Raw genomic sequence first — 25,311 nt, forward strand, 5'->3', positions numbered from 1 at the left:
TGGTTGGAGGTGAGGGGAAATCATTTCTCATCTATCCTCTTAACCCCCTTTCCCCCACTTTTCAGTTTTAAGACTCTAACCACTGCACTTGCCTGCCCTGGCACAAGGTTCCTCCCCAACCCAAGCTGATGCTCTGACTCACTGCCCAGGAATCATGGGTTCCCTCTGGAGCAGCCCCTTGTTGTGCCTGAGTTTCCTCCTTGCTCCCTTAAGCAGCTGGCTCCAGCCTTGAGCCCATTGGGAGTTTAAGGAGGTAAAGCAATGCATGTAGGTTAGTCCTTAGCACCCCCCACTAGTGGAACCAGCTCTGGAGCTGCGTTCTCCCAGCCCCCTCCTTTGAATCACAGCTGGTGCTGGGGGGAAGGGGGGGTGTCATGGGTATAACCCCAGGCAGATTGCCCTTGGCCCCTACCGCATGCATCCGGCTCTAGAGTGGAGCCTGGCAGCTGCTCACAGCCCAGGTGAACATGGCTGAGACCCCAATGCCCACCAGTGCCAGGCCTCAGTTTACTCCTTCCCCCCCAGCTTAAGGAAGCAGGGAGACATGGTGCTATAGGCCAGGTCACCCGGATTCTTGCCCTGGTTTGGAAGGGGCCTGGATGGGGAGAGGTGGAGGTGCTGGGGAGCCAAGCACTGGGGCTCCATCCCCTTCTTCCTCCCCTGGCCTCTCCACCCAAGCAGATCCTGGTTAATGAAAGGAGCCTCGTTTTTCTTTCCAATATTTCTTTATTTAATAAAAAAAAGAACCAACCAACCCAAAGTCCAGGAAGGGGCAGGGCTGAGTGGGGGGCAGGGCAAACAGGAATGGGGAGGGGCAAGGGGATGGTATGAGATTAAAATGCAGCTGATGCTGGGCTGCAACAACCCCCCCCCCACACTGTAACAAACCCAGAGGAACAAGCCCCAGCCCCGAATGAGCCTCCCCACAAGAAAATGGGGGAGGACAAGGCATCAGGCTGCCAGAGCCCCAGGATGGGGGGGGGGGGGGCGGGGAGACAAGAGGGGAGAAGCAGGGGAGATTGGGGTTTATGGGATAGGCAGATCTAATGCCCCCTAGCACAGAACAGGGTTGGGGGAATGGCAGATTTGAAATGAGCAACCCCCCCAACCCCCCTCCCCTGTATGAAATGGATATGATGAGGGACCTTGGCAATGCCCCCAATCCCCCATTAAATGCCCCCTCCCCCCTTCAGTCTCTTCCTGGGGGGTAAAAACTCAGCCCCAGCTGCCCGCCTAACAACGCTTGCCGTGGCACAGGGAAGCGGTGGGGGGACTGGTTTCCATGGAGACAGGATATGTTGGGGGGGGCTGGTTTCCATGGAGACAGGATGTGGTGGGGGGGCTGGTTTCCATGGAGATGGGATGCCCTGGGGGGGGCAGGTTTCCACAGAGATGGAAACCAGCTGATCCTGCATCCGTGGGGGCAGGGCTTGGTGCTGGCCCCGCCCCCAGGCCCTGCCCTGCAGCAGGGGAGAGTCAGGCCAGGAAGGGGTCGGTGTCATCGTCATCAAAGTGGCCGGCCTGCAGTGCCTTCACATGGTGCTCATAGATCTTGAGCGCGGGGCCCAGGCGGATTGAGAGCCCGGTCAGCACATCAGCACGTTGCATCAGCAGCAGAGCCTTCCCGTCGATCTCCTGCAGGGCGTGTCCATCAGGGCCACGGCCAGGAAAGGGGCGAGACCATTTGAGGGGGTGGGGCAAGGGAAGGGGCAGGCCTAAAATGAAGGGGAGGAGCCACCCAAGGCAGCAGGGCAAAGGAAAGGGTGGGGCTGGGGGGGAAGGGAGAACTGAGAGGGTGGAGCTATGGGAAGGGGTACGGGGAACAGGCAGCATGAGCCAGGCCCAGAGGACAGGGCTAGGACAGCACTGGTCCAGAAACAGGCCTCAAGAGAGCATGGGGCCTGGGGCAGGGGAGGTTAGGAGGAAGTGGGAGGCACCAGGGCAGGGGGCTAGGCCAAGAAAAAGGGGAGGAGCTGGGGTGGCACTCTGCACCCTCCAGGGGTGCCAACTTTGATCCAGGCCTGGGGGCAGAGCTCTCCATGCGCCTGCTCCCAGCCCCACCCAGTGGCCAGCCTCCAAATCCCCTCCTAGCTCCGCCCCCACCCCTGGCCCCACCCCCACTCCCACTCCCACCTGCTCCTGGAAAGCAGCTGCCTGCTCAGCGAATCCGGCCTCGGTGAAATACTCAACGACATCCCGAACTGACCAATCCACAGGGTCTGCTGGCTTCTCCTTCTTCACAGAGCTGGGGTGGGGGGGTTTAAAGCCATCAAAGCCTGGTCACATCCCCTGCCACACCCCCATGTGGGAAGATGACTCACCTGCAGCCCAGGGGGGTCCCGTCCAATGCCTGCAACCCTGGCCGTCCTGGGGACCCCGGCACAGAGGGGTCAGCACCTGCCATAGCTGGAGACCCTGTGTGGAGATGGAGCTGAGGGGTGGCTGCCACCACCTGCTGCCCCTCACTCCCGACCCGGAGTCCCCTGCCTCCTCCCCAACTCCCGAACCACAGACCTCTCTGCCTCTCCCCCCTGCCACCATCGTGGTGCCCCTCCCCCCACAGCCCCCTCCCCAACATTCCTCAGATGCAGCCAGGTCCTGACACTATTACTCCATACATGACCCCAGACCCCTGGAACCAACCCCCTCCCTGCCCCACTCAGACACCTGAGTCCCAGGGCACCAGGATCTGGGCACTCCCAGCCCACCCCAGATGCCTGGTTCCCTTACCTGCCCTGTCTGGCTGACCACAGGAGCCCCCATCCTTCTTGGCAGTGCCCAGCTGCTGGCAGGCGCTCTCGGCAGGGGAGCAGGCCTTGGTGTGGCGCCGCTCAGGCCCAGGGGGCCTCTCCGAGGCCTTGTCAGGAGATCGTTCATCAGGAGGGTGCCAATTCCGGGCATGGCCGCCCCCTCCTGGGGTCCCGCAGTGCCGGTCCTTACAGTCCCCATTCAGTGGCAGGGGCTCAGCCCGCCCCACCCCGGGCACCTCAAAAGCCTGGGCCTCGGAGCCTGACGACAGTGTGGAGGCCCCATCATCCTCCTCGTCCTCGTCTTCGTCCTCATCCTTCTCCTCCAGTGGCTCCTCCCCAGGCTTCTGTGGGCAGTAAAGGGGGTGGAGGGGCATTAGGGACCATGGTGCCCCTCACTCCTGTTCCTGATGCCCCATGGGGTGGGAATTAAACTGACTGCACCTCCTCTGCCCCCCTAGAGCATGGGGCTGGGAACCAGATCAGCAGCTCCCTGTCACCAACTGGGGCCAGGCAGCTCCCAGCCACACATGGGCAGTATGGCTTGGCAGCCTGGAGGGGAGAAGGAGCTCTTCCTGTGTCCCAAACCACCTCACTGGAGCAGAGCCCCATGACCCCGCTTTAGGTCCCCATGTGAGAAAGGGGGCCATCTCATTGCTGTCTTCATTCGCCCCCCACATGTTGCCTGGGCAGAGCCTGGCATCCCCCATCAGCTCCAGGCCTTAGGGGAGCACCCATTAAAAGAGTTAATTAAGGGCTGGATACTAATCAAGCTCCATCCCCAGCCTCCCCCTGCACAGCCCAATGGTTGGAGCCAGGAGCTCCCAGCTGAGGCTGGATGGGCCGTACTATGTGGGTGTGGTGGTAGGGGGACATGGACCTTGCTCTGGGCCTACTGGGAAGCACTCTTCAGGACCAGGCCTCCCCCCGCAACACCCCCCACATCTGTCTGCCAGAATCCTAACCCCCCTCCTCCTCCCCCAGCACTATAGAGGCTCCCCAGTTATAACTGCCAGTCCCCACAATGCCCCAGCAGGTGGCCTCTCCCTCCACTGCCCCCACTATCCTCCTTAGCCTCACTCCCTGCCCCCTCCATTGGCCCCCAATACCTCCCTTAGCCCCCCCTTCCCCCCATTCTAGCAACACCCTGTCCCCATCTGGGGCCTCTCATTGGCCCCCACCCCCCATTCTGCCTTTCCAGTCCCCCACTGGGTCTCCACCTCCCTTCTTGTCCCCAACCCTCTTCCCCATCTCAGGCCCCTCAGTGGCCCCCACTCCCTGCTTCCCAGGCCCCCACTGTCCCCACACCTGCCCCCTTAGTCCCAACCCCAACTGGCCATTCAGTGCACCTCTTAGCCCCACCCCTATTCTAGGCCCCACATTGACCCCCACTGCACCATCTTTGGCCCTCTGCCCCATCCTAATCCCCCCACTGGACCCCACCCCCTCCTTCTCTGACCCCATTGGTCCCTCACTAACCCCTCTTCACCTCACTGGCTGTCCCAAACCCCACCCTCCACTGGGTCCCTACAGCCCCCTCTTCACTCTGCCCCTTGCCCCCTACTTTCCCTCTGTCCCTGCCCCTTCTCCCATCCCAGGCCCCTCCCCGCCTCCTTTCACCCCGCCCCCTTTCCCTCATCACAGCCCCCCTTGGCTCCCCAGCACCTCCTCTGTGCCCAATCATGACCCCACTTGCTGCCCCATCCCACCCCCAGTAACCCCTCTTTGTCCCTCCTGTTTCCCCACCCCAGTCTCCCTTCCTGGCCCAGCCGGCCCTGCCCACCTGTTGGCCTCACCACCTGCTCCCTTTAGTCCCGCCCCCTTACCCCTCGCCCTGTCCCTCCTCACCCCGCCCCCTGCCCCCCATTGGACCCGCCCCACTCACCTTGCCGCGCGCCGCTCTCCCGGGGCGCGGCGGGTTCGAGGCCGGGCCCAGGCGGGGCCGCTCGTGCCGTCCGCGGGCGCCGGGCCCCGGGTCGTGAGGCAGCGCCTGGGCCCGGCCCCGCGTGAGCCGGCCGCCCGCCGCCGCCGCCCCGCCCGCGCCGCCCAGGTAGCGCACCATCTCGCGCAGGCTGACGGCGGCCGGGGCGGCGGCAGCGGGCGCCGGGGGCGGCGGGGCCGGGCCCGGGGGCGCGGGGGCCGGCGGGTGACGGGCGCGGGGCGGCTGGACGCGGGCGGCGTTGCGGTACGAGATGCTGCCCTTGTAGGAGACGCGCAGCACGGCGCGCTGCTGGATCAGCTTCTCCAGCTCGGCTCGGGTGCGCTCGGGCTCGGGGCCGTGGCGGCGCCGCACCATGCGGCAGATGCGCTCCAGGTCCGGCCGCGCCTTGCGGGAGCGCAGCGAGTCGATGGTGTCCAGGATCCACTGCTGGTAGCGCGGCGGCTCCGGGCCCGCCATGGCCGGCCGGGCCCCCACGCGGGACACGCGTGGCCCCCGCCGCCCGCCGCCGCCGCCTCGGCGCGGCCCCGCCCCGCCCCGCGCGCACGCTCCGCTCCGCCCCCACGCGCGCGCCCCCACGCGGCCGCCCCGCCCCGCCCCACGCGGGGCCGCCGCCAGCCCCGCCCACCAGCGTTGGAGGGGCGGAGCCGCCGGGAGCCCCACTCGGACACAGCGCCGCTCAGCGCCTCCAGGTCGGACACGGCCCTCCGGGCCGCAGTAGACCCCAAAGCCAGCCCCCCCCGCCAGAAGGAATCGGGTCCCTGCACTGGACGCGGCGCAGAACTGCCCCCCACCCCAAGCAGCCGGTGCCCCCAAGTCGGACACGGCCCCCCCAGGACAACCAGGTGCCTCCACGCTGGGCCCGGCGCTGGCCGAGAACCAGGAGTCCGAGCTGCGGCCAAGGACGGGCTGGGACGGGGGGGGCGGGCTCCGGGCCGCCTGGGTTCTTTGCCCCCGGGGGGTGGGCAGTGCGCCCTGGCGGTTAGAGCCGGGAAGGTGCTGCCTGCCTCCAAGGGGCCCCAGGGCTGGGTGTGCAGCCCCCGCTGGAACCCCGAGAAGGGGGACGGGCCCAGGCGCCCCCCAGCACCTCCCCCGGGACGTGGGCGGAAATCCCCCCCGGAGTCAGGCGCTACAGAGCAGCGGCCCGAGGGGCGGGGCCTCCCTCCCCTGCCTCGTTAACCCTTCCGCTGCCGCGTCTTGCTCCCTCCAGCCCATCCCTGCCCCCCACAGGCCTGTGCAGACATAATGGATTTTTTTAAACAAAACTTTATTGGTAATCGTCTCAAATATGTTTACAACAAAGCACACCGTTAAGGGGGGGCGGGTCTGAACCCGTCCGGGGCAGAGGACATAGATTTGCCCCAGGGGGGGTGATAAAGGACTGCCCTGCCTCTCCTTGAGGGGTATAAGAGCTAGAGTTGATCTGTACCCCCCATTGCCCCACTACATTTAAAGGGCTGGGAATAAACTGGGGGGGGAGGAGATGAATAGAGACAACCCAGCCACTCCTCTGCACCTGGGTGGGCAGAGGGTGCCCCCCCCTTTTGTCAGCCTACAGCCCTCCCTGCATAAGACCACGGGCACAATAGGGCCAGGGATGGAGGGGCAAGGAGAGATGAGACCCCCCAGGAATCCTGGGGGGGGCAGAGCTGATAGGGGGGAGCCAGCACTGGGGAGACAGAACCCCCCAGCATAGGGAAGGGGGCTGTCTTTTACCCCACCCCAGTCCCAATGCAATCAGCTCTTGAGTCTATAAGGGAGGAACTTATGACAATTAAATGGGGGTCTGTCAGCCCCCCCTCCACTCCAGCTAGGACCCCAATGTCTCTCATACAGACAGACAGATGTGGGGGGGCTGAAAATCACCTCAGTTTCAACCGGGGGGGGCAGAAAACTCCCCCCCTCTAAACCCACTTCTATTCCCATTAAAACCCAGCATTAAAATCCCAGTTGGCTGGGGGGTGGGTAGAACAGGGGTTGGGGGGAGGGGAAACGGGGGACTGGCCTAGAGCTTAAAACTGGGTACTTTTTATTTCCTCCCTGGAAGGAGCCGATTTCTCATGTTCTGTCATTAAAAAGGGGAACTGGATGCCACAAAAAAGGCAATTATAAAACAAGGGATGGGGCAGAGGGGTCTGATCCACCCCAGGAAGGGTGGGAGGGGGGAACAGGGAGAGAGGGACCTAACTGTCCTCCAAGGGAGCAAGGAGCTCTGACGCCCCCCTAGGGATAGGGTCTAATTGCCCCCAAAGGGGTCTGATCCCCCCCCAGGGGGGTGATGGGTAATGGACAGATGGCCATAGAAGTGTCCTCTAGCCCCCCAAATTAAAGCTAGTGAGAAAGCTGGGGTGACAGGGATGGGCAGTGCCGGGGGGCAGGTGATGGGGGTCCCTGCCTCACCCCCTGCCCCAATTACCCAGATGTGGGTGGATCCGCCCCCATTACACCCCACCCCACACAGCCCCCGGCCCAGCTAGAACTCGGCAAACTCCTTGGCGCACTTCTCAGTGAGCGAGACACGAATCTCCTCCTCCTCGTAGTCATCAAAGTTGCTCGTGTCGCCAGGGCCTTTGCACTTTGGTATGAAGGGGGCTTCCACCTGCAGGGGTGAGGCCAGGGCAGAAGGGATGGAGTCAGTGGGGGGTGGCAATAAAGGAAGCCCCCCCTCAGGCAGAGTGATGGGATTCCAGGATCAGGCCCCTCACGGCCAACCGTGCTGACTCCACCCAGTGCTGCATAGGCCTTGTCCACTGCATAGCCCCTTCTCCACCTTGGGCTCAACAACCCCCACCCCTTGGCCTCCAGCCTCCCCCCCCAGCTGGTGTTCCACAGGTTCCCCCACTCCATGGCCCCACACCTGTCCTACATGTTCTCCCCACCTTGTGTCCCACCAGCCTTGTGCTCCACAGCCCCCAGTCTCTGCCAGGAAGCACCATCTTCCCGCACCAGGTCCTGCCTACCCAGTGCTCCCCAGCTCCCAGCCCAGAAGCCCCACCCACTCCCTGGCAGGTTCTGCCTCTAGCCCTGCCCACCTTGCACCCCAACAGCTACCACCTCTGCACACATGTCCCACTCACACCACTGGGTGCACCTGTCTGCCCCTGCCCACTGCTTGGGCTATATCCCTGGCCTGCAGGCTCCACCCCTAGTTGGCACCACCCGTCAGGTCCCACCCACCTTGCACTGGTGGATGACAGTCCAGTGGCCACACCCTGCAACAGGCTCTGCCCACCCCTCACTGGTAGACAACAATCCCTGAGGCCCTGCCCACCCCAGGCTCCACCCCCAACCCCACCCACCCCATGCAGGAAGGCAGCTATTCTAGTGGCTACTGCATCCCAGTTGACTCTGCCCCCAGGTGACCCCACTCTGCTGGCACTAGTGGGTAGCAATCCCCGAAGCACCAGCCCAGGCCCTGATCACCTTGCGCTGGTAGACAGCAATCCAGTCAGTGGTACCAAACCACTTGTGGTTCTTGATGTCCGCAACGCCATTCTTGAGGTTTCCGAAGCGCTTGGTGAGGTCGACCTGGAGCAGGTTGCGCAGCAGGTCCTTGAGGTCCGAGCTGAAGTGCGACGGGAACCGCACCTGCAGCAGAGCAGGGGGGTTAGCTCAGACACCTGGGTTCCCTCCCTCAGCCCAGGGTCTAGAGGGCAGGATGCTGGGGTTTCCTCCCAACGGTGGGAGCCTGGGGACAAGGACCACTGGGTTCCCTCTATCTGAAGGGGGGCCAGGGGGCCAACAGCTGGGAGCTAGGATGTCAGGGTTCCATCCACCAGCCTGAGGTGGGAGGGAGCTGGAAGCAAGGATGCCTAAGTTTCCTCCATAAACCAGCTTTCCTCCCCAGAAAGTGGGGCTGGGGGCCAGCGCCAGGACACCTGGGTTGTAGGTATGCTGGCTAGACACTGGCTAGGGCCAGGACGCCTGGGTGCCCTACCCACTGTGGGTGCCTCCATTGCCCCGGCTCCCAGCCAGGACTCCTGGCATGGCAATGGGTCTCTGATTGACCCCAGGAGAGGGCATATCCCATCCCGCATCTGTACCACCAAACCCCTCTTCCCAGGAGCCACTGCCTGGCTACAGCCCCCCCTTTCCCATGGTACCTTCCCGGAGACTATCTTCTCGTAGATCTGGATGGGCTGGTCCGCGAAGAAGGGGGGGTAGCCAGCCGCCATCTCGTAGATGAGGACACCCAGGGCCCACCAGTCCACAGCCTTGTTATACCCCTGGGAGGGTGGATCAGTGGGGTGTCATGCCCTAGCCAAGAGGGCAGGGTACAGGCAATGGGGGCATGGCAGAGGCCTCCCTAACCCCAGCTCACCTTGCTCAGTATGATCTCGGGTGCCAGGTACTCGGGGGTCCCACACAGTGTCCAGGTGCGCCCCTTCACCCTCTTGGCGAAGCCGAAATCTGTCACCTGGGGCAGAGAATGAAGAGGGGGATGGGCAGGATCAGAAGGCTGGGGGGGACAGAATCAGGCCCAGGACTGGAGGAGGCAGAATGAGACCTGTGATGAAGGGGAGGTGTCTAGCCTGGTTGATACCCCCCGGGGTGGTGCAGACAGGGTAGGAGCTCATGGGTGGGGGCACAGTACCTCAATGTAGCCCTGCTGGTCGATAAGCAGGTTCTCGGGCTTGAGGTCACGGTAGATAAGGTCAAGTGAGTGCAGGTACTCGAAGGTCAGCACGATCTGGGCCGCGTAGAACCGGGCATGAGGCTCGCTGGGGGGGAGCGAGAGCGTGGGCGCCCAGCTGGCACCGCCCACCAGCCCCTGGGCCCACCCCCACCCCCAGTGATGGGAGAGAAGCCAGGTGTCCTGGCTGCCACCCCCCAGTTCCAACAACCAGGTCCCACTCCTTTCCCAAAGGGGGACTAGAACCCAGGTGTCTGGGCTCCCAGACCTTTGCTTTACCCACTATACTTTGTTTTCTACACGGAATCAGGAAAAAACCCAAGTGTCCAGGCTCTCAGCCTCTCCCTTCCCATTAGACCCTACTCCCCTGCCAGGGCCTGCAAATAAAACCCAGGCACCCAGGCTCTCACTCCCTACCCCCAGCTGGGAAAGAACTCAGGTGTCTGGCTCCCTGCTGGGCTGCTTTAACCTCTAGGATCTATCACCCCCTCCTGGATCCTAGTCCTGCCCCTGTGTCCATGCAGCAATGCTCACCTGAACCTCCCGATTCGCCGTAGATGGGAGAACATCTCCCCGCCTGGGATATATTCCATCACCATGTACAGGTTGGAGTTGTCCTGTAAAGCAGCACAGCCCCTGAGCCCCACTGCCCCCCCACCCCTTCCTACAGTCCCGTGGCAGCCAGCAGCCCTCCAATCCCTCCGGGGTGGGAGGAGAGGGGGGGCTCCTTTGGAGGGGAGGTAACAACCTACCATTGCAGCTACTTGGGCCCTGGGGAAAACCAGCCTAGACTGGGGAGAGGTCAGAGGAGCCAACAGCTTGGAGGTTTCCATCAATGCCAGGTTGGACAGGGAGTGAGGGGAGGGAATGGCTGGGGGGGAGGTGCTGTACCTTGAAGGAGTACTCAAGCTTGACGAGGAAGGGGAAGTTGACAGCCTGGAGGATGCGCTTCTCATTGAGGGTGTGCTCAATCTGCTTCAGCTTCACCACCTGAGACAGACAGACAGACAGACAGACAGACAGACAATTAGCTCCTGGCCTCAAGGAGCCCTCCCATGGATCCTTCCTCCCCCACAACCAGCAGCGACCTCTCTCCCGACCCTCTTTAATGCCACCAGAGAAACAAAACCTGCAAAAAAAAAGACCCCTCCCCAGGGTCCATCAACCCCCAAACAGCAGCAAGCCCTCCAGGCACAGTCAGCCTCTGGTCCCAGACCCAGATACCAGAAACCCAGGACACCTCCCAACACCCAAAGAGCCCTGTAAAAACAGCTCACAGTCCCCAATATCACACACAACCCCCAGAGCAGCACAAGCTGCCCACCCACAATCACAGCCTCATACCAGAGCAATCCCCCAAGACAAAATCCTCCAAAACCTCCTCCCCAGAACAACCAACCACCCCAAACTCTACCCCCAGCCCCAAAAGCATCAGCTCCAAAAACCTCCCAATAAAACCAAACTCCAAACCCACTGAACATCCCCCAAAAGTTCCATAAAACTAAAGAACCCCAGAAACCACTGCTAAAACCCCCTAAAATACCTCCAAACCCTCAAACCACCCCAGATGTCCCAAAGTTCCCCAAAACAAGCCCCAACCTCCTAATCTCTCTAATCCCTCCAAAACAACCCACAATTCCAAAAAACCCCAGAAGCAACCTCCCAACGCCCCCTAGAATATCTCCAACCCCCTTAAAGCCCCCAAACCACCCTCTCCAACTCCTGATACTATCCCCAACCATAACAACCCCACAAACTTCCCAACCCCTCTAAAATATACCCAGCCCCCCAAAATATCCCAACCCAACCTGAAAACCCCCTAAACTATCCCTGAACTCCTCATAACCCCCAAATATCTCAAAACCCCCGAACCTCCCAAGCCCCCTAAGATAGCCCAACCTCCAAAAACTTCCCAAACAGAAAGAAGCCCCACAAAACCCTCAACCTCCCCAAAATTGCCCCAATACCAAGATGTCCCCTGCAAAACCCTGAACACCCCCAAAAATCCCCCAAACCAACCCCCTCCTCCAAAAACTAGTCTCTCCCACAGTCCCCCACAGCAACGGCAGCTCCCAAACCTGGAGCACAGAACTCCCAGGGCTCCGAGTGGCAACAATCAACCCCAATTTAATATACCCCCCTCCCAAATCAAGCCCACAAGAGCCCCCAGACCTCAGCAGGGCCCCAAAACCCCCGAAACTTGGGATGTGCCAGTTTCATCCTAGATCAAAGATCCAACCCATGGCCCTGTTTCCTGGCCACAGGCCCCCAGAGCCTGCACCTGGACACCCCTCCCAAGCCCCCAGGGCCTCTGCTCCCAAGACACTCCTTGTCCCCCCACATGGCTGCAAAAGCACTCCCCACACCTCAACCTGTCCTGCCCCCTGTGCCCCCCCAGCCTTCACATACCCCTCCAGTCCCTCCCAATCCCTCAACATATCCCCGCCCTCACACACCCTGTGCCCCTTTGCCACCATGTACCCCCCCAGCCACCTCCATGTGAACCCCATTCCCCCCCGCCCCACCTTTTGCTTATCCAGGATCTTCATGGCATAGTGGTTGCCTGTCTCCTTGTGCTTCACCAGCATCACACGCCCGAAGGAGCCTGTGCCCAGCGTCTTGATGCGATCAAACTGGTCCAGACTGGCTGTGTTCTAAGGGGGAGGCAGGAATGAGGTGGGGGCAGCACTGGCCCTGGGGGGGGGTGGATGGGGGAGGGTGGCACCCCAAAGCACTCCCCTGCTGCCCCCAGTCCCATAGGGGCACTACCAGGGGTATCAGTTACTGCCACTGGGGAGGCTGGGACTAAGTCTATCTGGCCAAATTGGGGGAAGGGAGTGGTATCCAGTGGTTAAAGCAGCTACTTGGGGGACCAGATGCCTGGGCTTTCTTCCCACTATGGAGTGGCAGCTGGGGAGGGGGTTAGAATTGTGGGGAGCTGGAAACCAGGGTTGTCTCCCCCAGCCACTCTGGAAGGATACAGAGCTGGTAGGTCAGAAAGCAGGGTCTTGGGAGCCCAAGATGCCTGGGTTCTCCCATAGCTCCAGGGGGCTTCAGCAGAGCCCCACACCCCAGTTCTCCTGGATTCAGCTACCTGTAGCGAGGCTCATAGTATGCTGGGCACGGGCACACCCTAGCGGTGGGGTTGGGGTGTCAGTACCTGTGAGGGGCTCTCCCATTTTTTGAGGAAATCTTCTTTGGCTTTGGCCAGGAACTCCTTCACTGCAAGGCAAGGGGGTGGAGTCAGGCCCAGCCCAGGAGGCGGAGCCAGAGGGGACACACACAGATGGGGGTCCTATTGGAAGTCCCCATCTCTAGCCCTGGGCACCCAGTGGGGGGCACTACTTACCAGGAAGGCTACGACATCACCACCCTGTGCCCCCCCACCCCAGTGTCACCCCAATGCAGTCAGTAATGCAAGAGGGAAACCCCGTGACCCCCTCATCATCTGTGATAAGCCACAAGGGTGCACTCCAGGCTGGCCCTGCCCCCCCTCCATGAGGATTGTGGGGACACAGGGGACCAGCAGAGCCCCCAAGCATAGAGGCAGGGAAAACCCTGCGGAGGGGGAAGCGGGTGGTAAGAATAGGTCCGGTCCTGCCCAGCATCCGCCACCCACAAGGCAGGGCCAGGGGGCAGCCTGGGCTAGTGTTTGGAGAAAAGGATTGGGAAGGGTCACCTCGGCTCCTGGGAGTGGGGATGGAGAGAAATGCCTGGCACTCAAATGCCTGGCTTCTGTGACAGGATGTCATGCATCTCAACAGGTGCTGCCCCCTCACCTGGGAAGTGATACCCCAGTCCCCTGCACCTCCCCATGATGCCCTCCAGGCAGAAGGCAGAATCATCCATTCCCCAGAGCAGGTGGGAGCCACAGTGCCGCTGGGGGGGAACCCAGGTGTCTGGGCTCTCAGCCCACATACTCTAACCCCTAGATTCCCCCACTCTCCTCCCACACCTGGGGAAGGACCCAGGGGTTCTAACCCTATCTCTACCACAGCCCAGTTCATAGCAGCCCGCCCCCAAATCACAGGGTCCAACTGATCCACCTAGGAGAGATCAGCCCTTGCTGGGGGGGGGCGGGAATCAGATATGCCACCCCCCCCCAGCCTGAGGATATGCCAGCAGCTCCGTCTGACCTACTTTTCCTTTGTCTCCAGCTATTTATAGACACCAGCCTGCCTCCCAGCCACTGCCAACCCTGGAGCCTTGGGGGGTGTCCCCTCTCCTCATTACCCCTGGAGACCCTGCACCTGACCCACTGGAGCCCCCCTGACCTGCCCCCTGTTGCAGAGGCAGATGAAGCCCCCCAAGTCTGGGCCCATTTGAGCTGGAGGCTCAAACCTTGCCTGATACCTGGAGGGCCAAATGCCCAGCTAGAGACCACCCAGGCCCAACCCCCAGACCCAGCTGCAGATGGTAGGGAGAACCCTGCAAGGTGGGGGGGAGCCTTCTCAGCCCCACTAGGGGCCTTCAGCTCTGCCCCACAGCCTGGCGATCCCATGTGCAACACTACCCTGGCCTGGATAGCCAGGACCAGGGAAACCCATCACAGCCCAGCACAAATCTGTCCAGGCCCCAGGGGCTATACAGAGCCAGGGATGCCTCCAGAGGCTCCAGCTACATTAAAATTCCCAATTTTCCCTTTGTCCCTGGATGAAAAGCCTCTGATCAGCACTGCTTTCTGGCTACAAACCCTTCATACAATCAAACCAGGAACAAGCAGTCTGGCATGTCCAACCCCTGCCCTGTACTGGGGCCCTGGTTAGCTCCCCCCTTCCTGGGCTGGGTTTCTGGGCTCAGACATACACCTAAATGAGGCAAAGGTTTCCTGGGCACTGGAGAGATGCCATCTCCCAGGATCTGTTTCACCTGCTGCTGAGATGCAGCCACATCTGACACAGGCGAGTTAATGCTGGTGTAAAACAGCAGTAGAAAGGGACAATGGGGACAGAGGGAGATCTGGGGGTGGGGCTAGTGACCTCCAACCCCACCTCCACAGCCCTCGAATTCTCCACTGAGAGTGATGTGGATGACTTCTCCACAGCCCCCTCCCTCCATCTTCTCCTACTGGGATCCTTACCCCCCATCCTCAGCTCTGGTCACAGGAATGATGCAGACACAGCCTGACAGCAAGGGGGTATTGGCCCCTCTATCCTCCCAGGTTCAGCCCAGTGCCTCCAGTCCCACCTGGCATCAGTTGGGCACTAGTGACGCTGCTGTACCCCCAAATCAGAAACTGCTCCATCCAGGTACTGGGAGCTGAAGGGTTAATGGCAGCTCCACCTTCACCCCCTTTTCATCCCCACCACAGGGACCCACAGGCTCTCTCTGGCCCCTGGTTTCCACAACAGGGTGCTTTCAACTGTGCTAATGAACCCTTTGGGGATGCAAGTGTGGAGGTGGGGAGATCAGGGGCCTGGCATGTCACTGAGGAAGGACAGTTCTCCCCCTTGCAAAGCCTGGGTTCCCCCATGTCCACCCCTCCCATGCCCTGAGATCACACACAACAGCGGGGGGGGGGTGATAGTACCAACTGAATCACAGGTTCAAACCTGCAGTGAGAATGATGATGGAAGAAGATCCCAGGCCTCCAGGCCCCCCTGCTGTGCATTCAGCCCTCCCCCAGAGCAAGAACCCCCTCCAGACAGAGGCCCCAGCAGACAGGAAGGTAAAAAAACCCTTTCCTGCCTCAATTTACCCTCTTGCCCCTCTCTAGCAGCTGGAGGGGCAGAGCTGATCAGCAAGGGGTTGGGAGGAGGGGCGAGGAGAAAGACCCAGCAGTGCCTTGGGGGGGGGGGCAGGGGGAGTGGGTCCCTGCCTGAGCCCCAGGCTGCAGCAGCAACTGGGGCAGGAAGGACTGACGGCCTGGCGTCAACCTGTGACATCAGCCGGGGCCTGTGACAACAGAAGCCTGGATCGAATACAGTAACCACCCCCACAACCCCCACCTCCCCTTACCATCCATGCCAGGGACCCCAGCGTCTTGGGCCTTAGAGGAGTGTGTGTGTGGGGGGGCCTCCCCAGAGGATGCTGGGATCTGGCAGGGGCTGGGTGAGGACTTTGCTCCCAGCAGGGACAGCAAATATCCTCCACCCCCCTGCTCTCCCAAAAGCCACAGGGCCCTGAGCCAGCCTGGGCTGGGGAAGGGGTGAAAACAGAAACCCTGCAGCTGCCAACTGCCCCCTGGGGATCCCCTCCCCCCTATACTCCTGGGTATTGCTGGTAGTAGAGCTACCCGATTTACCTGAGAAGGGGTACTCCTGGCCTGATTTACCAGGCCAGGGGTATAGCTATCTGGGCTCCAAAACCCCTCCCTTCTCTATGCCATCCGTCCCAGAGGTGGGAGCCCAGACACGTGGGTTCCTACTTCAACCTCAACTGCCTTCCCTCTCTGCCTCAGGCCCTGCTCCCAGAGATGGGCAGGGAACCCAGGTGTCCAGGCTCCCAGCCCTATCCTGCTTCAATCACTACCTAGCAGGGCCCCGCTCAGTGCTAGGGACAGAACCCAGGTCTCCAGGCCTGCCACCTGCCCAATCAATCAGGACAACAAACCAAAGAACGAGCCCAGGAGTTCAGATTCCCACCTCTGGGAAGGAGTGTGTGTGATAGGGGCTAGGTTCAAGGCAATCAAACAGCCTGCCTCCCCCCCCCATCCAGGAGGGACCAGCTTGAAGAACCTACTATCACCAATGGCCCCATTCTATTCCCCATCCCCCCCACCAGCTAGACTCGGTGGGGGCTCCCCACAATCAGCTCCAAAACAGCCCCAGGCAGCGCCAAGACCACCTCCCTCACCCAAGCTTTCTGAAGACCACACCTGTCCCCCCCAACATAAGGATCAGTGAAGCCACCCCTAGGGTGGCAGTCAGGTTATGCCCCCCCTCCCCCCACACACACACCCACTCACCCACCCAGGACCAGGATGCAGCTGGTTTGGAGGGCAAATGGGGCCAATAGCAATGCAAGCCATAGAGACGGCCATTTGCTTGGTGCCAAAACACAGCTTGTTCTGGAGGGTGGGCATTGGGAGAAGGGGGACACCAGCCAACAGCAACATGACCTGGTGAGCCATCACTGGAATGGCCCAAAATGAAGCTGGTGCTGGGGGGGAGGGGTGGGAAACAGGGCAGCAACAAAGAGTAAGCAACCAGTTCACCCAGCAAAAGACTGTTCCAATGGCACCAAAATACAGCTGGTGCTGGGGAGGGAACAGACCAGAGGATGAACAGCCAACAGCAACATGACCTGGAGAACCAGCACTGGTATAGAATGGCATTAAGATTCAGCTAGTTCTGAGATGGAGCAGGGTCATAGGATGAATGGCCAAGAGCAACACAACCTGCCAGGGGCTTAAATGCAGCTGGTTCTGAGACAGTGCAGGGCAGGGGGGAACCAGCCAGAAGTAAGGGAACCCACAGACACAACCACTCAGGTAGCACCAAAATGCAGTTGGTTCAGGGGAAGGAGGTAAACGGCCAATAGCAACACAACCCAGTGAGAGAGCCACCTGTTCACAGCCAAATGCAGCTGGTTCTGAGGTGGAAACAGGGGAAGGAGGTGACTGGCCAACAACATGCCTTGGACAAGCCACAGCTTCCTTGGGGCTGAAATGCAGCTGGCTCTGGGGAGGAAGCAGCAAGAGTCTGGCAACCTGAAGACCCATCCTTGTTCACAGCCAAAATGCAGCTGGTTTTGGAAGGAAACAAGGGAAGGGATGAAGGGTAAACAGTGCTAGTGCCCAGAGAACCAATCACTCACTCAGGGCTGAGATGAAGCTGGTTCTGGGGGGTGGAACAGGGCAGGAGAAACAGCCACCAGCAACATGGCTTGGGGACCTGGTGCTTGCTCACTGCCACGTGCAGCTAGCTGTGGGGTGAAGGACAGTGCTGAATGGCTGATAGCAACATACCTTGGAGAAGCTATGGCTCACTGGGGGCTGAAGAGAGACTGATTCTGGGGGCAGCAGGGCAAGGGAGAACTAGTCAACAGTAACAGATGCTGGACTAGCACCAAATGCAGCTGGTGCTGGGGGAGAAGCAGATCCAGATCTGCCCAGTCTCAGGCCCCAGCCTGGCAGGATTCACCTCCTCCCCACCCCTGAGTTTCCATTCCCTATGCCAGCCCCAGCCGTGGACAGTGAAGGACAGAGACACCATGGCCTCGGGCCTGGAAAGAAGCAGCCCCCCTCTCCCCCAATCGATAAGCCACAGCCAGAGGGACCTGATCAATTGGCGACTAGGGGGGAGCCATCCCCATCCCAATGTACCCTGACAACCCTCCCACAGCTGAGAGAACCCAGGGGTCTAGGCTCCCAACTTCCCCCTGCTCTATCCACTATCCCACCCCGACTCACTTCACCAGCTGGGAAGAGAACCCAGGCATCCCAGCCTGGATGGGTTCCAAAGCCACCAAAACTCTCCTCCCCACCCAGAGCCCCCTATGGCCTGGTGGTGGGGAGGGGCAGGCAGGGGTTTAAAAGGGCCTCCACAACACTGTCAGGTGCCCAGCACTGCTATTTTTGCCTGGGTGCCCACGCCAGGGGCCATTGTCACAGCCTTGTTTGAGCATCCAGTGCCCCTCCCCTTCCCACCTCCCCCCCGCAGAGCTGGAAGAGAACTCAGATGTCGGGGTTTCCATCCCCATTGCCCTAAGCTAGGTCTCACTGATCTCCTGGCAACTGGGAGAAAACCCAGGTGTCCTGGCTCCCAGCTCCCCCCATCTTTACCTCTAACACATCAGCCCAGCTGACAGCCAGGACTCTTGGGTTCCCCAACCCCACTCTAGGCCCATTCACCAGCAGCCTACCTCAGTTTCCCACTATGTGCAGCAAGTGGAGGGGCACTGGTGATGATGCCCTTGACGGGTCCAAACTGATGGGGCAACAACAAGGCAAGAGAGGGTCATCCCCCCGGACCTCTCCTCCATCATTCTGATTTAAGCCCCCCCCCCATCTGCCCCCCCCACCAGCCCCACTCACTCTGCTGGTTCCAGGCGGTTGCATGCTCCGTCTCAGGGACCCCCCCTGTGCTTTCAGGCCCCCCAGGGTCCCCCCGTGGACCCCAGGAGAAGATGCGCCCGGCCAGGCTCTCCAGCCTCTGCAGTGCCGACATCTTGCCCCCCTTGGCCTTGCTGGGGGTGGGGCTGGGGCCAGCTACCTCTGGCCCGTGGCTCATGCTGGATCAATGGCCACTGAAATGCTGGCAGCTGCAGCCATTCCTGGACTGCTCCCCTGCCCCCCCCAACGCCTTGACACAGAGGATTGAGGGCTCAGCTGGCAGCTACACCAGGGTCCATCCTGCTCAGCTTCACTGGAGTTGGGGGCTTGGCCTAGCACAGGACTCTTAAGCCTGGGTTCTGGGTACAGAGATCTCGGTACCAAGATGTCAGGAAGAAGCCAGGGCCAGTCACAGGATGGCTGGTGAGTTTCACTGCTGGGTCCCTGGTCCGGTTAGCCTCAGAGCTGTCTTGATCAGGATTTGGGCAGTTTTGGGGTCAAGTTCAACAGCTGCCCTTGGCTGGGGGCTGGTCAGGCTCAAGATCCGCTTGGGGGAGTCCAGTCAGTTTCACTGCCGCTGGAGTTTGATCAGTTTCAGGATCAGCTGCTACTTGAGGGTCCGGTCAGTTTCATACTGCTGGGTCCTTTCCAGCCTTCCTGGCGGGGTCCCCTGGGTCCAGGGCTGGAGTCCAGTCAGTCTACCAGGTGCCTCCCCTGGGGCAGGTCAGTCAGGTTGCCTTGGGCTGGGGTCTGGTCAGTTTCACAGCTGGGAGTTGATCAATTTCTGCTGATCAAGGGCTGCTGGGGTCCAGTCAGGACCACAGTCAAGTTGAGGGCTGGGGTTCACAGCTGCTCCCCATTCCAGGGGTTCCCCCAGGTCCAGGATCAGCTGCTGCTTGAGGCTCCTGTCAGGTTCAGGGCTGGAGGCTCCTCCTTCAACTTCCATGGAGCAGATACGTCACAGGCATCAAATAGCCGCTCCAGCTGGAGGGGGCAGGGGAGCCCTGGGTGGGGGATGGGGGGCAGGGAGGGGGCACAGCCCCCATAGCAAGACCCCTCCCACCTGCAGGCCCGGTGCCCCCTGGAGGCAGGTAGTAGGGTTGCAAGCCAAGGGGAAGAAATAGGGGGGGTCCCTGATCACTTCAATCCAATCACCAGCTGCAGAGGAAGGGGCAGCAGGTCCGTGAAGAGCTGCCTACACTCAGGCTGCACCCAGCTCTGGGGTGGGGCATGGGGGGAAGCATGGAGGTTCCTTGACCTTGGAGAGCGGAAGCCAGGACAAGCAGGAGCAGAGGCCCTTCTGTGCCAGGAGGCAGCGGTGGGGGAGCCTTGAGGCCTGAGCGGCTGCAATCAGGGTCCCCCCGTGCACGCTGAGGAGCAGTGGGTGCAGGTATGGGTGGTTAGCGCTTCTGTTCCCTGCAGGAGCCACGGAGGATGTGGCCCAGCAGCCGCCCCAGCAAGTGCAGCCAGAGAACAACCTGCAGCCAGAACTGGAAGTCACTGTCGGCATTGGTGCCTGTCCGCGGGACCTTGCCAGGGGCTGCCTCCATGGTGCCCCCCCACTCCAAGGCTCAGTTCCACCACTCTCCAGCCCAGATCACAGCACCCCTGCCCCTCCCCCAGCAGCAGATCCTGTGGCCAAGCAGGCTGGGGCGGTGCCAGCTGCTGGGTATTGTTGCAGGGAGGGACCCCAGGGACCAGCCTGGGGAGGGGGGGCAGGCACAGCGCCAGGTGCCCTTAAAGGCATCAGCGCCTGCTGAGGTGTTAAACTTTTGGGGGGTGGCACAAGCTAGAGTGACCCCCTCCTCTACCCTACCAGTGCCCCCAGCTCCAGGGGTGGGGAAGGTCAAAGCCAGGCGGAAGTCTGCAGGTCTCAGAGGGAGAGAAGGAACGAACTCAGGAGTCCTGATGGACCCATCCACCACACTGTCCCTCCCCTATCTGAACCTTCACCCTCCCCAAGCACTACCAGACCCCCAGTGGCTCCCAGGGCCCAGGAGGGAATCCAGAGGTCAAGGGTAGATGGGTACCCCTAGCCTGCCCAACCACACAAAGCCAAGGATTGGCAAGAGTCTGGAGGCTGCCAGAGGGGTTCAATACACTGCAGAGACCCCAAGCAGAGGCCGGAACTGCAGTGGAAGGGGAACCCCCCAGTCCATGGCTGTTTGAGCAGAGGGGATATTCCTTCCTGACCCCAATGCAGTGACAGGCTGAGCCTGAGCTGTGGGACAAGATGTAACCAAAGCCCTCTTGATCTGAGTTCACCCCCATCACCACCCCCAGCCTGGGCTACAGCCAGTACTTCACACTGTTGAAGGAGGAGAGAAACACCCAAACCCCTATAAGCAGCAGGGGTAGGGAGGAATTCTTTCCTGGCCCCATGTGGCTGCCAGAAGAGCCCAGAAGCCTGGTAAAAATAAAAACAACAGGCCCTGACTGTGGGTCCCAGATCACACCTAGCTGCCTAGGCCTCTTCTCAGCCTCCGAGGCCAGATGGGAGCCAATCAGGGGTTTCCAGCCCCCTTGCAGGGCCCAGCTCACAAGCTTAATGCCAGGTGCATCATGACCCCACACCTGGAAGGGATGGTAACAGCCTATCACTGCTCCAGGCTAAACTGCCTCATTAGGCCTACCCCTGCCTTAGTTTCTCACTAGCTAGTAAGGTCCCTGCCTCCCACTGCACCCTACCCGCCGCACTGAGACCTCCATCATTAGCCACATCACCACAACAATGTATCCAGCCCCACCCCCTTCAGGAGGCTCCTCCCATCCACACATTCCCATGACAACCACTGTTCGTGAGCGGTAAATTAAACCTGTTTGAGGCTGGGGCGGGGCCTCTGGGACCCAGGAGTCCCCTGGATACCCCCCCATCCAGACCCCCATCCCTTCAGCCACCACTCACCGCCTGCTTCCATCTTGCCACCTTCTGCTGCCCTAGGGCTCCGCCTACGGTGCCCTGGTGGGGTCAATCTACTTGGGCCCAAAAGCCTACTGCTGCTGGAGGGCTGGGCTGTGCTGGGCTGAGCCCTCTGGGGTGCCGTACAGGAGTGGGGTGGGGCAGAGGCCTCCTGGGAATGTCCCTCTGGGGAGCCTGAGTTTGGTCAATAGGCAGGGAGAGAAGCCCCTGATCTGACCCCTCTGGGGAGCTGTAGATGTACCAAGCGAGCCTCTGGATGTGACCCCTCTGGGATGCTGTAGCATGGCCAACAGCTAGGAATGGAAACCTGATTTGTCCCCTCCAGGGCACCATAGATTGGCCAGTGGGTAGCAGGAACCCCTACCATGACCCTTCTGGGGAACCCTAGACTGGCCAGTGATGGAAATGCCTAGATATGACCTCTCCAGGGAGCTGTAGCTTGGCCAACAGCTAGGAATGGAAGCCCCTGGTCTGACTCTTCTAGGGAGCCATAGGTTGGCCAGCAGGTGGGAACAGAAACCCGTGCCTGACCCCTCCAAGACACAAATCAGCCTTCAGGCAGGGATGGGAGCTCCCAGGCATGACCCCTCCAGGGATCCGTATTTTGGCCAACAGGTAGGGAGGGAAGCTCCTGATTTGACCCCTCTGGGAAGACACAGACAGGCCAAGCAGGAGGACAGTGGTGGTGTGACCCCTGTCTGAGGGCCAAACTATGGATCCCTAGAGGGGTTATTCCCAGGCCACAGGTCTCCCCCTGCACCTCTGTACAGTGCCTTAGAGGGGTCAGCTGAGCCGAGCACAGTCCTCCAGCAGACAGACATGACAAGTGGGTGGTGGCAGGGCGGGTGGTGCTGGGCTCTGACACCCACAGGGCCAAGAAGGACCCAAAGAGGTTGGGGCAGCACTCCCCAGCCCCCTGCAACCAGGGGCCTACGCTGAGGGGGACCAGACTGGGGGGCAAGTGCCAAGACCCCAGAAACCAGGAGATCTGAAGCCTCCATCCCACCCCCATCATCAGGGGACAGTGACCAATCAATGCATTTTATGGATAGGATCCAGTAATAAACAACTGCCCCCGACCCTTTAAAGAGACAGCGTGAGATCCTGCATCCATGATTTTTTATTTTCCCTCATACTGAACTGAAGGTGAGTTGAAAGGGGAAACAAGCTGCAGCCTTCCCATGATCTCCTGGGCCTGCCACAGACAAAGATGAGCCTGGGACACAGGCAGCCCCACTTCCTGTTCCAACACACTCCTGTCTGGCAGGTCTCACCAGTGTCTATTCAGCAGGGCTAGAATAAGGCAGGTATCAGCTGCTAAGCCTGACCACTGCCCAGCCCATGGCTCCAGGCTCTCCGTGTTCCCTTCTGATCCAGTCCTTGCAGCCAAGAAAGGGTTAAACCACAAAGGAGCCAAGCATCTAACTTCCTGCTTCCCATCATCCTTCCTGTGCCTGCCCCCCCACCCCCATGCAGCTGCCTGGCTGTGATTGGAGGGAACCAGGAGTTGGGGGGGAGGGGGTGGAGCCAGGAGGCCTAGGTTCTCCTCCCAGCAATAGGCAGGCAGTGGGGGTTGGTGGGTAAGAATAGGTGATGGGAACCAGGACACCTGGTTCTCCCTCAGCTCTGAGTGTAATGGTTAGAGCCAGGGGGTGCAAGTCAGGACACCCTGGTTCTAGCTTCCCCTATAGGGGAAATGTAGGTGATCAACTTAGGGGAGGGGAGGCAGCCAGGATGCCTGGGTTCTCTTTCCCAACAGATGCCACAGATCCTGCCCGCCCCCACCAGGGGCCCTAGATCACAAGGATAAGGGCCACAGAAGGGCAGGCTACATGAATGAGTGGGAAGGGGCATGGAGAGGAGTGTGGGCTGGAGGGGGTGCCCAGTACTTCTAGCTGGATGGGCTGGAGACATCTGTGAGCTGGGGGCGCCCCCTTCAGGCTCCTAACTGCTGCTGGCTTGGGAAGTGCTTGGCCCTGGCCTGGAGAATAGGGCTGGGGGGAGGGGTGGGGCTGTGACACCATCACTGGGGCCCTGTCAGCTGCAGGGGTTTGTTTCTGAAAATCTCCCTGCCTCAGTTTCCACAAGGGGGACACCTGGGTCCCCAACACCAGCCCTGGAGGCTCTGCAGAGACAGGTCCTCCCACCAAGGGAAACTGACCAGAGTGGCAGGAGGCCCTGAATTAACAGCCCTAAATTTATGAGAAGCCTTAATGAAAGGGGGGAAAAGCTACCGGGTCTCCCCATTGTGGTGTGCATACTGGTTTATACTGGCCCAATCCAGCCCAGTGTCTCCAGCCCCACTAGCCCTAAACCACCTGCACCCCCACCCCAATGCCCTCTTTAACTCCAGACTCCACCACAGATCTGATGCCCACAATGCCAGGATTGGCCAGGCTGGCACTGAGGTCACTACTAATATCATTGGGGTTCCCTTGTTGAAGGGGGGGTCCAAGCCAGACCCTGCCCCCACCCTTGCTGCCTCCCAGTCCTCATCCTCTTATGCACTTGACATCATGTTCTTCTACCTCCCCACCTTAAAATCAACCCCCTGGTGGACCCAGCTGGGTCTCCCACCCCTACCTGGGAAGCAAGCTGAGGTCATTGCCACACAAGAGGGGGTTGCCAGGGGATGGAGGGTGGAGCAGCTCAGTTGCCACAGTAATGACCCCAGATGGACAGAGTGAGCCCAAGTCAGTGGACAGGCCAGTCAGAGCTGGGACTGGAGCCAAGGCATATACAGCACATAATGCCAGAGCCCAGACCCTACCTGGGGGCTATGATAATGTCCAGGGAAGAGAGGTGGTGGGGAGTGAGGGAGCACCCATGGTCCAGCCCCTCTCCTGTCCCCCAAAAGGGCAGGGTATTGTGCCTTCTCCCCCTTCCTTAAGCCCAGAATCACCAGGAACCCAGCAGCCAAGTGACTGCAGCACTGGGCTGGCCCTCAGATACCCAGGTTCTCTGTCCAGCTGTGTTGCTGTCTGGCCCTGTGCCTCAGTTTCCTCCATCTGCCAACCAGGAAGTGAAATGTCTGCCCACCTGCCTGCCCCCCCTTCCCCACCCCATTCACACAGCCACTGGGCAGATGTGGGGTGTGGGCAGGAGAGCCCCACTGATGCTGGGGAACTGGGCGCTCTGGTCTGACAGCTGGACAGCACCCTTGTCCCAACATCCGACAGCCAGGCCTCAACACACCCTGACTGTCTGCCCTGCCTCCAGCCCCCTCCCTCCCCTCTGCCTGGTCTACTCCAGCCTCTCCGGCCCTCCAGGATGCATCTGTCTGTCCTGAATCCTGCACGGCTCAGCCTGTCTCACCTGCAATCACAGCAGAGATACCGTAAGCCTGGGAGCCAGGCCCTAGTACCACCAACAGCCACACCCTGGGAACACTGGTCCCCTCCAGCCTGTCTAACCAGGGCCCCCAGCGCCAGTGCTCCCCGTGGGTCACACACATGCAGGCCTGGCAGAGGGGAAGGGGCACTTCTGGCAGGTGCTGAGGTTGTAACACAGCGCAGGCCCCGATCCTGCCCCAGGAGTTATAGGGATTGTGGGGGGGTGTCCTTCCTACTGCATCAACATGCAGGGAGGGGGGTGCAGGCAGGATCCCCCACCCCACCTAAGCAGGGCAGGGCGCTCCCCCCGCTCTGGAGCCTCTTGGAACCCCGGTACCGAGTCCCCCAGGCCCAGCGGCTGCACTCGCACGCGGGCCCGGGGGTGCAGCACGATCCCCCAACTCGAGCCCCGACCCGGCCCAGCCAACGCTTACCGCTCTCCAGCTCGCCGCCCTTCTTGGCCGCGGCCGCGTTGCCCATCCCGGAACCGGAGCCGGTGCCGGTGCCGGTGCCGGTGCGGCTGGGCCCGGCGCGGCCGCGATCCCCCCGGCCGCCAGGCGGAGCCGCTGCCGCTGCCGCTGCCGCTGCTGCCACTCCCTCCCCCTAGCGTCACCGCCCCCGCCCCCGGCACCGCCCCCCATTGGCTGTCGCCGCCGTGACGCACCGCAGGACCCCCCTCCACCACGCCAGCCCGCAATCCATTGGCGAGCCGCGAGCCGGGACCGCCGCCGGGGATTGGCCTACG

General features: G+C 61.0%; 2 protein-coding genes across 2 annotated transcripts; both read right to left on the bottom strand.

The window, feature by feature from the left end:
- Window positions 1-716: 716 nt before the first annotated feature.
- Window positions 717-5,778, bottom strand: SAMD1 (sterile alpha motif domain containing 1). Its single transcript, XM_090059293.1, has 5 exons — window positions 4,633-5,778; window positions 2,731-3,094; window positions 2,322-2,415; window positions 2,134-2,245; window positions 717-1,635 (listed from the first exon to the last, which is right to left on the bottom strand). Exons 1-5 carry the CDS (start codon window positions 5,143-5,145, stop codon window positions 1,477-1,479), a joined length of 1,242 nt encoding a protein of 413 aa, XP_089915419.1. The 5' UTR covers window positions 5,146-5,778; the 3' UTR covers window positions 717-1,476.
- A 192-nt stretch (window positions 5,779-5,970) lies between these two features.
- Window positions 5,971-25,175, bottom strand: PRKACA (protein kinase cAMP-activated catalytic subunit alpha). The gene is made up of 10 exons (XM_090059294.1): window positions 25,001-25,175; window positions 12,480-12,541; window positions 11,845-11,973; window positions 10,211-10,309; window positions 9,854-9,936; window positions 9,281-9,407; window positions 9,008-9,103; window positions 8,790-8,912; window positions 8,110-8,274; window positions 5,971-7,285 (listed from the first exon to the last, which is right to left on the bottom strand). Exons 1-10 carry the CDS (start codon window positions 25,044-25,046, stop codon window positions 7,160-7,162), a joined length of 1,056 nt encoding a protein of 351 aa, XP_089915420.1. The 5' UTR covers window positions 25,047-25,175; the 3' UTR covers window positions 5,971-7,159.
- Between the last annotated feature and the right edge of the window lie 136 nt (window positions 25,176-25,311).

The sequence above is a fragment of the Crocodylus siamensis genome, chromosome 8 (genome assembly GCF_052110815.1).
Source record: "Crocodylus siamensis isolate JL-2025a chromosome 8, ASM5211081v1, whole genome shotgun sequence".
Taxonomy (NCBI): Eukaryota; Metazoa; Chordata; order Crocodylia; family Crocodylidae; genus Crocodylus; species Crocodylus siamensis.

Excerpts from the sequence above, each read along its gene's own strand:
- PRKACA (XM_090059294.1), bottom strand. The coding sequence starts at position 25,046 with ATGGGCAACGCGGCCGCGGCCAAGAAGGGCGGCGAGCTGGAGAGCG. Across the intron at positions 10,310-11,844 it reads AGATCCTGGATAAGCAAAAG|GTGGTGAAGCTGAAGCAGAT; the intron begins GTGGGGCGGGGG and ends TGTCTGTCTCAG. Across the intron at positions 8,275-8,789 it reads AGAAGATAGTCTCCGGGAAG|GTGCGGTTCCCGTCGCACTT; the intron begins GTACCATGGGAA and ends GCTCTGCTGCAG.
- SAMD1 (XM_090059293.1), bottom strand. The coding sequence starts at position 5,145 with ATGGCGGGCCCGGAGCCGCCGCGCTACCAGCAGTGGATCCTGGACACC. Across the intron at positions 2,246-2,321 it reads GGGACCCCCCTGGGCTGCAG|CTCTGTGAAGAAGGAGAAGC; the intron begins GTGAGTCATCTT and ends CCCCCACCCCAG. Across the intron at positions 1,636-2,133 it reads CAGCTGCTTTCCAGGAGCAG|GAGATCGACGGGAAGGCTCT; the intron begins GTGGGAGTGGGA and ends CACGCCCTGCAG.